Source organism: Lathamus discolor, chromosome 6 (assembly GCF_037157495.1).
Source record: "Lathamus discolor isolate bLatDis1 chromosome 6, bLatDis1.hap1, whole genome shotgun sequence".
Classification (NCBI taxonomy): domain Eukaryota; kingdom Metazoa; phylum Chordata; class Aves; order Psittaciformes; family Psittacidae; genus Lathamus; species Lathamus discolor.
In genome coordinates, this window is record NC_088889.1 from 7,092,996 (window position 1) to 7,106,753 (window position 13,758).

Sequence of the window (13,758 nt, forward strand, 5' to 3'; positions counted from 1 at the left end):
TTTGATGCATTTCTGCTTGGTTTATAAGATTGATCCTTCCCAAGACAGAAAAGGCTGGGACTAAGACAATTATATGCTTTCACCAGCGATTTTCACTACAAAAAGCCCCAAAATGCAGCAACAATTTACAATACCTGTCTATAAGAATTTATTATAGACACGTATTTATTATCTATAGCAGCTATATACGTTATAATAGGAATACATATACATTATAATAAGATTTTTCTGTCCTAAGTGTCCTCAATACTTTTCATCAGAAAGCTGTGAGGACAAGCCATTTCATTAGATATCTGTTAGTATTACACTATACAACTATATTTTCTATAGCTTTTTATTACATATATGTAAATATATTCTATGCTTCATAAATATTATATAAATATTCTATATAAATATTCTTCCAATTCTATTTTTTATTTCTTGCTTTTACTGACATTTTTTGGTGGAATTTACTCTCCCATTCTCATCCTTCATTGCAATATCTGTTTTCATAACCTGCCTACTTCTGTTTTTCTCTTTTTCCCACCATCTTAATCTGGATGTTTTGGATTCTCCTGTTGCTAACAGAGAGTAAGATTTCTATTTTATTTTATTACAAATGCATGGGTCAGGCTGAATATAAGAACCATTTGTTTGAAATAATGCATGCATCTTTATCTTTCTTAGGTGCAGAGCATGACAAAATTTAGATAGCATGTAAGAAAATGATCAGCAATTCCTGAGACAGAAATGCTTTCAAACAGCTAGTAGAAGTTAAGGGCAGACTACTGAATACAAATCAATGTGTTTCTCTGAATGTCTTTTCATTTTCATCATCACTTTCTTTTATAAGCAGTTTTAAATTGCCCTTGAATTCCCAGATTTTCTCAATAGTCTGCTTCTTTAAATTCCTATAATCGTAGAAATTAGAATCAGAAAAATCATTTGCATAATATACCTGCTGGTGCCTATCAAACGTGCTGAAGTTTTGTTCCATCCTTTCTTAAATATGTTAATGAAGGTATTACCAAAGTCACTTACTTCATAAATGTACGGGCGTCTCCATTACAACCATTTCATTCCATTCCAAGTGAAGTTTCCATTGCTCATTATCATCCCATTACTCCAAACATGCCTCTGTTCACTGCCCTTGGCCACTCACTGAGTCTTTCTAGCTCCTGAAGTTTCTATAAACACTTGTCACTAGACTCCTGTTTTGCAAATGTAACTTATACCATTTAAGTTTTCACAATCAACTGCTTGGGTGAATGCTGTTGGGTATCTGTGTCCAGTCTTTGCTCAGCTATTAGTATTACTGTTCATAAAAAGGGGTTTATCTCCACAAAGAGTACAGGATCAAGTATACATTTGGAGTAGCTTGGTTACAGAGCAATAGCTCAATAGCCTGATGTTTCAGTCAAGTTAACTCACAAATTTCAGTGAGGCTACAACATGACATAGATGTACAAAGCCCTCTATTATGCAATATGTAACATATCCAGCTAGAAGGGAATTGTGGCTTTGCAGTAACGCTACAACCAGAACTCTCAAACCAGACAAGACAGAAAGTCCACTTATCGAACTTTCTATAGCTGACACTGATATCCAAGTTTCTTGTTTCACCATGAGCCCCAGAGAAGTCTGAAACAAAACCTGCATTTGAATTTTATTGTAAGTCTAAAGTAGGGAAAACCTGCTATGAGACCTTCTCCTAGTGCGTTTCCCTTCTGCTTTCGTAATTAGTTTTGAGCAGTGGCTGGACTCTTAAAGGAGTAAAAATTTCCAGTATTTCCAGAAATGTTCAGTTTGTGGATTTAACTCTTCACTATTTGTTAGACTAGAAATTCAATTCATTAGAAGAAGCTTATAAATGTCACTGCATTCTATCGCTGGTTTTGACCTTTCTTGACTTATGAATCTCCGTTTACTGAATTTAAGCATGCTGATGATTCACTGCTCCAGGTGTTTTTCACAGCCACTTTAGAACTAATTTGTGGATCCTTCAGGCTTTGCACACCACAGCTTGAAGACCACTCCTTTGTTAATGAGAACTGATAGGCAAAAAAAAAACTTATAATGGAATGAAACTAAAAATAGAATAGTTTGTTAAGATAGAAAAGGGGACTTCATGCTGAGGAACTCTCAAGAGCTATGCAGATTCAAATAGAATTGAAGAGTATTCTTTTGGCACTTCTGCTTTGTCACACGTAATGTACAAGTCCCACTCAATCCAGAGGTAATGAACATTCCCACTAGAATAAAAAGAGCTTCATTTAATACTGTATCTCCTATCATTGTAATTTAATTAACTAGTGTTGACACACAGATGTCATGGGCCAAGGAGAGGTCATTGGGAAGAGGAAGGGGACAGCTGTCACTGAGCTATTACATGGGATAGTGAGCAGAGACCTTGAAGGAGGTGACAGCTGACAGGGTCCAATCAGTTGACAGTAATGGGATAGGAAGGAACCATCTCTGGGATGTACAAAACTATTTTTAACCCCTCCACATATGTTTAAAACGTATCAGCTGCATATTCCATTTACAGCAGGTTCACTGAGCTGCATCTTAATGCCCCCAAGTGCATAGTTAACCTATGAGGTGATCACTCTGAATAAGGATCCCAACATCAAGGAGAGTAACGTAAGGGTGGGAGAAACCTCAGGAGTCTAGGTCTATGACTTTTCATACACTGCTTAGTTCCTGTTGGAAGAGTACGGCCTAAATGTGCAAACTCTGTGTCTTTATGGGATCAAAGAGAAAGCTTGAACAAATACAAAATGGTGAAAAGGAGTATTGGGATGGAGAAGCCTTTGCTCAGAAGCAGAGAAAGACATTTTTTTCCTTGGCTTTTCACAACTCAAACACTATACAAATTACAACCTTTAACTTTGAGTACAACTTTACATGCAGCTTACAAGCCTTTCCCTGTAATTAAAAAATGTTAGTATTTCCAAGGAAGGTACTATACTCATGCTTAGGACCAAATTTCTTGTATTTCAGCTTGCATACACCCAACCAGTATTGCCAGATATAAAGGTGGGATGACAGTGAGTAATGGAAAAGCTAAAGCTAAAATTACAAAAGTCTTCTCAATAGTGGGATATACTGGCCTGTGGGATCAAATTGGGAGATTTTTCTCATGACGCATTTAAACAAAACTCTCCAAAACTATTTTTGAAAACTCTATGAATAATCCTATCTGCAAATTTTCAGGTAAAGGGGTGAATAGAGATGAGCCTAGAAGCAGGCAGATAGACCGAGACAACACCAGAATTCATATACTGCCTGTTAAGTTTTTCTTATTTCGCATGAATTTATGTTTCCTTTTGAGATAGTTTGTGCCACAGAACATTAATTGTATTAGTACAAAGAACTCAGCACATTAGAAATATTATATACTGCTAGATTTATGTACTTGGATATCTATTTCAATCTACATGTGCTTAGAAATATTTAAAAGTTGCTCATTGATATGATTAGGAGAACTTGCCCCAAAATGGCTCATGTTAAAAACACACCTTGGTCTATTTGGCAAATCAGTTCAACAGTCCTGCCTTCTGCTAGACAAAACTACAAATCATCTATAGCAGCTCCAGACTACATGATAGATATATAGAGAAGAGGAATCCTGATTAAATTTGTGGGTGATGTTGACTCACTGTTGTGACAAAACAAATACCCAGTAGGTTGTACTTATCACAAAAAGTCCAAACCTCAGATACACCTATCAATCCAATGAGTGCTACTGAAGGCTTAGTGAGTGATAAACCCCTCCGAAGATATAAGACATCACATGCCATATTTCATCTCAAACTCTCTAAGCTGAAATCCTCGTCTCTTGCTTCCTTTCCTCTTCAAGAGCTACAGATGCTCTGGAAATCCCAGGTATGGACTGCAGTACTTTAATAAACATTGTGCTCACATTATGAGCAAGCCTTGTTGGCTTGATAATAAAACGAACACCAGAAGTGTTTGGTTATCTCTTCTGTCTCGACTGACTACAGTCATGACTTCTCACACCAATGGGACTGTTATCTTTCTAGAACATTTTAGGGGAAAAATAAAATGGAAATATGCCCAATAATCCTCCATTTTTCTCTGCGTTACCTACTTGTCTTCTTATTGGGTTTACGACTGAGCATGGCTTCATTATAAGAGTGTGTTCTGCTTCAGTGAAATCTGCTCAGTTCTGGGGATACCAGAAACAACAGCCACAAGAAGTTCCTTTTTCTAAAGAAGGAATTTTTAAATTACATCTTTTACCCTTTCTCTATTTACCAAAATGCAAACTATAACAGGCAACAACTCCATGATGACCTATGTGTTCCCTGTAAGGTAATTAGCCATAATTCTGGGATAACGTCTGGAATAACCAGACATGCTTACACTTATAAATTGTATAGTGAGTGGAACTACACAAAGTGTGGGAGTGAGTGTGGTTTCAACAGTGGACAGCTTTTTTCTTAAGCCTATTTCAGAGCTTTTGCATGAGCTCCTTTATCTCCCTGCTACTGAAGCACAAGCATGTTCTGGTAAAGATGACATTCATGGCTTTTTTGTATTAACACATGATGTCTTCTTTCTTGCCCATCGGGATGCTACATGTGTTTCCAAACGATTCTCTGTGTCATTCTGGAGTACAGCAGCTTCTTGCGCACAGTAAATCGGTAAGGTTACAGCAACTTCTTTTTCTATTTATGATCTTTACGTTAAAAATACGATGACAGCAAAAAATGACTTTCCCAAAGCCAGGCAACCAAATTTGTTTTGCTAAACCAAACATTAATTCTTTCAAAATTGCAAGTTGTTTGGTTAAACTATAAGTAGTCCATTGTAAATATTGTCTTGTTAGCCATTACTCACCAATCTATGTGTCTTCATGTTTTATAGTTTTTTATAGACAGCAACTATATTTACAATAGATGATAAGTATTTTAATAACATCCAATTCATTTTAGTGAAGAGAAAAAAGGCCCTGAGTAGAAAAGGATTTGTCATTTATTAACATAAACCAACTGCCTTGTTTCTAAGGCGTTCTCAGGATGTCAGTTCAGTTCCTTGTTTTGCCACATGTTTTGTATATGACCACACCAGGAAAACAAATCTTCACGTGTTTCCATTACCCATCATTAAAGGGAAGTTAATATTTATTTGCCTTGGCTAACAGAAAGTAAACCGTTCAGGTCAGTAATTTCATTTTAATCACTATACATAAATAGCAGTAAAACTAGTTTTATTTCATCATTTTAGGAAACAATATAGGAAAAATTAGACTACTACATTTTTCATTAAGAAATGGCTTCATCAAGCCAATATGTAGCTCGCCAAGTCTATGGGTGTTTTTAAATCCTCTCAATAGTGGCATTCAGATCCTCTAATCCCTTTCTGCAGAGGTGAAGGAAAATCTGAATCCCAATCTGATGTTGATGTCTGGGAAATCCTGAGGAAAGCTCCTCCTTCTGAATACGAGAAAATTGCTTTTCAGTATGGGATCACAGATTTGCGTGGGATGCTGAAACGCCTCAAACGCATAAAGAAGGAAGAGAAAAAAAGTACAGGTTGGCAAGTTATCTTTATTCCAAATAAATGTGTTCTTACCTTCTTCAAGTATTAACATCAGCTAATAGCAGCCATGAGAAAAACATAGGGAACAAGATTTTCAAATTCCAATTGTTACACAGTTTTACATGTGAAATGCTGATTCCCAAAGATTAAAGTGATGCCCAAAGCTCTGAGCTACCTTCCTCTGAACCTCTGGATGTTCTGAACCTGTTCATTTTAACTAGTTTCTTCTGCCCTACCCCTTATTTTTCCCTGAACAGAAAGCAACAACACTCCCAAGCCTAAAACTCATCAGTATGTCAGCCATCAGTGGTCCACTGGAAGAATTTAATTTAATTTCTATTGTAATGATATATTTGGAATTCTTGAGCCTTTTCTGGACTTGTGAAGTATTAATTGCCTAATTTTAACCAATTTGTTTTAAAAGTCTGAAACAGAGAAGGCAAACTGCCATTCACCAAGATCAGTATCATTTTCCTACATGGGAGGACAAAGCTGTAACTCTGTGTAGGATGTGTTGAAGTACATATTCACGTCTGATGAAGACTATTCTACTGTGCGTATTTTAGTTTATATCACGTACTTTTCATCCTATAATATTAAGGAAAACAGAAAACAGAGCAAGATGAACAACAGACAGGAAAGGTAAAAATGCAAACAGGGATGCAGAAAGCAGGGAAGTTTTAGGATGATGCTAAACCATAGGAAAGGGAATAGAGAATTTCTTCCCCGATAGAGAATGCAAAAATAAATGTTAAGTATAAAAATGAGTAAGATTTCAATTTTTTTAATTATTCTTTGTCATAGCATTCCTCAAGAAATTGGATCCAGCTTACCAGGTGGATAAAGGGCAAAAGATCAAATTAATGGTCGAAGTTGCCAATCCAGATGCTGATGTGAAATGGCTGAAGAATGGACAAGAGATCCAAGTGAGCGGCAGGTAAACTAGAAACATGGGGGAACCCCAGGAGAGGGAGCTACAGCTTGGACAAAGTGGGAAAACTAGTTTTTCTTGGAAAGAAAGGATTGTAAGGGGGAGAAACGGGAGCTGAGTAAGAATCTCCATAAAGCTTTGTCTTAGGGACTGTTTGCTTATCTCACTGCTTTTTCTTTTTTTCCCCTCTGCTCTGTATATCTACACATGAAACTGGATGCTTCCATCTACCTACATAGCAAGTAAGTCCTCAGATTATATCCTGACCTTCATGTGCATATCCAGGGTTCAAAATTACTTTCTCATGATATGGGGTATACTTCAGTGCAGCTTGTTTGTCAACCCAGTTTCCAGTGATTTCTTGCTGAAGCCATGACAAAGCACTTTTAATGGTAGTCAGGTTTGTTGTATTGCCAGATGTTAGAAAAAGATGTGGCACCATTCACAGGAGTTTGTACTTCTCACACTTGTATGAAGATTTCTCCATAATTGCCTATGCTATAGTTTTTCAAGCACTACTGCTGTCCCCTGCACCAGGACAGGGATATAGGGCTTGAGTCTTAAACCTTGCCACAGATGCCAGAAAAAGAAGGAATCTTTTCCTCTGCCATGCAGGGGAAGACAGCATCTGAGTTGAAAGGAGTTAGACTCCGATAATTACATTCAGATTCTCTTTTCAGATATATTTTTGAGTCTGTTGGGAATAAGAGAATACTGACCATAAACCACTGCTCTCTGGCTGATGATGCAGCATATGAATGTGTGGTAGGGGACGAGAAGAGCTTCACGGAATTGTTTGTAAAAGGTGAGCAATAAACTTTGAATTACTGTCACCTTCTCAACTCTCAGATTAATCTCATGGGAAAGGAAATTCTCACATATGAACAAATTCTGATATCTCTTGAAGCATATATTTTTCTTACAGTTGAATGAAGGAAAACTATTCCTATAGATGCAACTAAGAAAGCACAGGAAAACAGCACAATGATGATTACCATTAATTCTCATATGGGAAGTGATTTACTTCTCCCCAACAATAGGGCTAGAAAGTTACTTTAAAATTTGATTCCACTGAATATAAACTCTATGGGCAGCTGAAGTAGTACAAGAAACTAATGCATCTGGTTTTGAATTTTAGACTATATATGAAACTTGATTAATTCTGTGTTTGTATTCTGCCTCATGAAGCAAAACCCAAAAGGTCATTTGGTAATATTGATAATGTGGTCTGGCACAGTAAATCTGAATTTTCAGCACAGAGAGCATCACCATGGGTCTCTTCCTGTACAGTGCAGAGTGCTGAAATCTACCTCAGGTTTTCAGTCTTCTAGAATACTGTTTTAATAAAAGTATCTTCATTTTCAGAACCTCCAATCCTGATCACTCACCCACTAGAAGACCAAATGGTGATGGTTGGAGAGAGGGTGGAGTTTGAATGTGAAGTGTCTGAGGAAGGAGCTACAGTGAAATGGTAAGAAAATAAAGAAGGGCAAAAAAGCCCCAAACAACATGAAACCATCTCACTCCATGGGACATTCTAGGGCCAGTGTTTGTGTACTAGAGTTGTGAATACAAAGGAAGAAGGCATCCTATATAACTGCTTTCAGAAAAAGACTGATCCTCCTCCTATATGTCAAACACTGAGCACAAACTGAGAGGGCAGGGGAAAAAAGGTACAGGTATTTTATAGGGTCTCTAGAATTTCTTGTGCAGTGTTCACAGCATGCTGCCGACTGTACTGAGCTGTTAGCTTTAAACTGTTCTAAACACTTGACCGTAATGTCTAACTATTGGCCAGACAATCAGATCTGTACTGTAATGAGTCTGCTGTACTTTATGGAATCTTCCAGTCTTCTCAACCACAGTGAGGTGTGGTGTTTGGTTCTCTTAAAAAGCACTTTTTCTTAGGTAAAATATTAGTGTCTCTTGAGACACAGAGAGAAGGTCATTGACTTATTTTGACATAACTGTTGTAGTGATCCTGTAAAAGCAATCATTATGCATATGCAGTGAGTAGGATTAAGATGACAAACATTTAACCATAGAGTCCATTTTATTGGGCATTCCGGCCAAGCGGAAGCTGGGTTCATGTTGCTTGGGCAGGCACAGCAGGCAGTGCTCACATACCAGGTCTTACTCAAACTGTTCTCACTTCATTCTCTACCAGATGAAACTTTCTTGTGCTTGTTAACGGCTTCAGGCACGTGGTTATCAACTGTTCCCACAATGCCCATTACATTCCTGGAAAGTGCCAAACACTCATCTGCTCTCTCAAAGGAAGGAACTGAGAATTTAAATAGAGCTCAAGAGCTAGTACAGCATATGCGTTACACCATTAAAGCCACATGCACAGGCACACACATGCTATTATTCAGGAACTGCTTAGAGATGCCTGGTCACAAGAGATGGGGACAATCAGATCTGTTCCTCTCAGAGCACAGTGCAGCTGCCACACTTTGATCCTTTGCCTTTGAACAACTCCCATATATCATACAGGGCTGCTATCTGTGGGCTGGGCATTTGGTGTGACAAGGCCAAACCAGCAGCTGTCTCAGCCTGAAATGCAGCAAGTGGCCAGAGAAACACTTCAAATTATAGCAACAGGAAACTGAGCACTTAGACATTTACGTTGTATTTTACTGGGTTTATTATGTGAGATAGTCAATGCTCTTGCAACAAAGGGAGTATTTTGGACAATGGAGGACAGTGTCCCAGGAAAACATGAAACACAGTATGGAGAACGAGCTTCAGTTTTGTGGTTCATCAGGGAAATGCTCAATAGTTTAAGCCAAGTAACAGACACTAACACAGGGCACCTGTTATAGCACCCTTTAAACCTGGGATATGAAATCACAAGCACATGAACAAAAGCAATTATGTGACTTGCACAAGACAACGCATACAACCTCTTAGGCATAGAATCATAGAATCATAGAATAGTTAGGGTTGGAAAGGACCTCAAGATCATCTAGTTCCAACCCCCCTGCCATGGGCAGGGACACCTCACACTAAACCATCCCACACAAGGCTTCATCCAACCTGGCCTTGAACACCGCCAGGGATGGAGCATTCACAACCTCCCTGGGCAACCAATTCCAGTGCCTCACCACCCTAACAGGAAAGAATTTCCTCCTTATATCCAATCTAAACTTCCCCTGTTTAAGTTTTAACCCGTTACCCCTTGTCCTGTCACTACAGTCCCTGATGAACAGTCCCTCCCCAGCATCCCTATAGGCCCCCTTCAGGTACTGGAAGGCTGCTATGAGGTCTCCACGCAGCCTTCTCTTCTCCAGGCTGAACAGCCCCAACTTCCTCAGCCTGTCTTCATACGGGAGGTGCTCCAGCCCCTGATCATCCTCGTGGCCTCCTCTGGACTTGTTCCAGCAGTTCCATGTCCTTTTTATGTTGAGGACACCAGAACTGCACACAATACTCCAGGTGAGGTCTCACAAGAGCAGAGTAGAGGGGCAGGATCACCTCCTTCGACCTGCTGGCCACACTCCTTTTGATGCAGCCCAGGATACGGTTGGCTTTCTGGGCTGCGAGCGCACACTGAAGCCGGCTCATGTTAATTTTCTCATCGACCAGCACCCCCAAGTCCTTCTCTGCAGGGCCGCTCTGAATCTCTTCTCTGCCCAACCTGTAACTGTGCCTGGGATTGCTCCGACCCAGGTGTAGGACCTTGCACTTGGCATGGTTGAACATCATAAGGTTGGCATCAGCCCACCTCACAAGTGTGTCAAGGTCCCTCTGGATGGCATCCCTTCCCTCCAGTGTATCAACCGGACCACACAGCTTGGTGTCATCGGCAAACTTGCTGAGGGCGCACTCAATCCCACTGTCCATGTCAGCGACAAAGATGTTAAACAAGACCGGTCCCAACACCGATCCCTGAGGGACACCACTCGTTACTGGTCTCCAGATGGACATTGAGCCATTGACCACAACTCTTTGTGTGTGGCCATCCATCAGACTAGGACTTGGAGAGCTCATTATGTGGGTCTCTTCACAGTAATCAGGAAACAATGTTCTTTTGATCACCTGGAAAGGTCTCACATTATTATTATGCATCACTATGGAATAGCTATTTTTAAAATTCAGGTGCTTTTGGAAATAATCCTTGAAGAAGTTTTGACGTGATTTTTCCTGTCTCTGAAGGCTTGATGTGTCATCTGATCAGTTTCAAAGGAAAACAAACTCTAGTAATGTAACTGCAACAATAAATCTCTGCATCCCCATTACCACATAGTACCTACATCAGCCTTATCTCAGAAGACATTAGCCAATTTGTCCTTGGAATCTAAACAGGAAATAGGAAAGCATTTCCAGACAGTTACTGAGTGGCAAAGTTGAGAACAGATATTTGATCTTGCAGATGTTCGGGACTTATATAGACTAAACTATGGCTAACCTACCTATTATTGCACTAGTTGTGCTTCAAGTCTGAGGCTGGACCAGATGACCTGCTGTGGTCTTTAAACCAACAGTTTATGGTTCTATAAAATCTTCCAGTTACACTTTGGTATCAACTGATTCTCCTACTTTATTGCTCCAGTTACCAAAGGAAGGCCTCTAATATCACCTTATATGAGGGTTTTCACTTTTCACTCAAGTATTATTTTAAGCTAAATGATATCTGGGAGTTAGTTGGTTTTTTTGAGGTTTATGGTTTTATCACTCCACTATTTGTCAGTACAACCTTCTGCAAACACTTTACTCACACACAGCATCAGCAATGTGCTAGTCAGTAAAACAAACACAAGTTACATGTACTATTCCCTTCCCAGGGACTTAAGACACTAGTCATTGGAAATAGCCTATTTTCATTATTTAGACAAGATTTTAAGAAATCTCTTTGTTAACAATGGCTGAACATTCAGATATGTTTCATGAGCATTATGTCAAAATTCCTCACTAAAAAAGAAATGAAGAAGTTCAGCTTTGGACCACTAACCACAGTGCAAGTGCCTGGTTTTGCCAGAGCAGCATGTTGAACTTGTAGATCACAATCTGTTCTCAGAAGTTCAACAAAGGTTTACTCATTGCTTTGTAGCACTTCTTCCAGAACTAATCTGCATGAATGAGACTATCAGCCTTAGGAGAACATCTTGCATGTGGTCTCAGGCTCTTGTCACTCAGCAATCAGAGGAAACGCTATCCTGACATAACACTAAGCACTCTGTTTCATGTGGCTGGTAAAGGCATTTTCTGTTTCCTCCCTTACTTACGTTGTGCTGTGATCTGGAAGGGAGAAAACAGTGTTTTTCCAAAACCAAAGATAAGATCCAATAATCTGTGCTGTAAAGCACAGTTAGGAAGGAGTAACCTATAAGTATCTTGAAATGCAGTTGCAGCAGATACACCTAAGTCTCAAGTCAGATGATTCCTCTCTGTTGCTTAACGTTTAGACCTTGTGATTTACTTCACTAACTGAGGCAAAAGGTTTTCTTGCATATGTCTACCTAGAAATTAGAGCTCTATTATTTTAAGCAGTCCTTAAGTAACATTTCAATTTGCTATCCTGTAGGCATATTTCTTTAGCTGAATAGTCATTGGTAATGAATAAGGGAAATTACACAAGATAGAAAAGTCCTATTCTATTAAAAGCATAACATTGTTTCCTTTTTTTTCTACCATGTGAGTAAGTAGCAAAGAGAAAAACATTTTCATTTGCAAACTGCAGCAATATTCAAGCAATATCATATAAATCTATTCAAATAATAATGAAAACTATAAAATACTACAAAAGGAATATGCTGAAGAAGCTAGTAGTTATTTTCTTGCAGCCTGTTCATGTTGTTTAGGATTAACAACAGGAAATCTTGAGTATTTTTGTGTGACCTTGACTGAGCAGCATGAATCCTCTCTGCTCACTTCCCTTTGTGACGATTGGAAATGACAATAATTAAATTTCCTCCCAGGCTGGATGGTGAAGCTTAATTTAGTAATGTCTTAAATAAACTGGAACATCCTTCAATGTAAAGGCCTACAAAATCCAAAACACATCTTTGTTTCAATTCAAGCTAAAATTTTCTTTATTTACTGGTGCTCACAAACCGTGGATTTATAACTATTATAATTTACATCAGGAAAATTAAGACTTCAAAGTCATTTCCCAGCAAGTCCCATTTACATTTATAAAATAGCAAATTCCCTGCTGTTGAAGTGTCTTCATCCCTGTATCTTCTACAGCACTTAATATACTCTCATAATTATATATAATAAATAAATCTATGCATAAATACTAAGAATTAAGTAAATCCTGTGAGTAAACTCTCTTGAACAGAAGTCAAATACCTAGTGTAAATTAATGGTCAAGGTAGAAGCATTTCTGGTTCCAATAACATTTTGCTAACTTGAAATGTTACAAAGATTTAATTTATCTTGCGTCTTCCAATCTCTAGTAATATTGAGCTGGCTCTTACTCTCTTCCAGCCATTGAAAAATGGCTCAGTACTATTTGTGGCATTGCAGGGAAAAGGATGGAGTTGAGCTGACACGAGAAGAAACGTTCAAATATCGATTCAAGAAAGATGGTAAAAAGCAGTATCTAATTATTAATGAGTCAACCAAGGAGGACAGTGGACACTACACAGTGAAGACCAACGGTGGGGTATCAGTTGCTGAACTAATTGTACAAGGTAGGCACCAAATCAAAACAGGCTAAGGTAACCTTCTCCAGGATAGTGCATAGGGTAGTATAATCCCTACGCCAAGGAAAAAGAACACTTAATAAGGGCCATAAGGTTTGATGATAAAGGGCGTCAAGGATGTAACAGATACTCTGATAATCACAGGTGCTTATCTATCAGCCCTGTTTAAGCCCTGCATGCTGTGGCTTTCCCTTCATATATCACTCTTCCATGCACAGCTTGGTCAGCCTTAGGTTTTTCTACCAAGTAAAACCACACCAAGTGTTTACTTACAGCGCTATTGGGATTTGTTAATGTGCATATCTATTATTCTCCCAATATCAGAGAAAAAGCTGGAAGTTTATCAGAGCATTGCGGACCTGACAGTGAAGGCACGTGACCAGGCAGTCTTCAAGTGTGAAGTTTCTGATGAAAATGTGAAAGGAATCTGGCTGAAAAATGGAAAGGAAGTGGTTCCAAATGAAAGGATAAAAATCTCCCACATTGGCAGGTTAGTCTTGTTTCAGAAAGCAGTTACATATGCTTGGGTATTGCATTACATTCTACAGAAACCATTATCTCAGCGGATAGGAATATAAAACAAGACCCTGTCTTGGGTCCAGCTAAAAGGAAAAAGTTTAAAAC

General features: G+C 38.7%; 1 protein-coding gene across 1 annotated transcript in view; it reads left to right on the forward strand.

Annotated features, from left to right (window-relative positions):
* The window catches only part of MYBPC3 (myosin binding protein C3), a 62,747-nt gene that overhangs the window by 18,639 nt on the left and 30,350 nt on the right, over positions 1–13,758 (forward strand). The window contains exons 10-18 of the mRNA XM_065682800.1: positions 571–573; positions 4,629–4,652; positions 5,377–5,543; positions 6,355–6,487; positions 6,721–6,723; positions 7,162–7,286; positions 7,847–7,952; positions 12,956–13,122; positions 13,459–13,624. Of these exons, the coding sequence (XP_065538872.1) occupies positions 571–573; positions 4,629–4,652; positions 5,377–5,543; positions 6,355–6,487; positions 6,721–6,723; positions 7,162–7,286; positions 7,847–7,952; positions 12,956–13,122; positions 13,459–13,624 (894 nt within the window). The remainder of the gene's footprint in view (positions 1–570; positions 574–4,628; positions 4,653–5,376; positions 5,544–6,354; positions 6,488–6,720; positions 6,724–7,161; positions 7,287–7,846; positions 7,953–12,955; positions 13,123–13,458; positions 13,625–13,758) is intronic.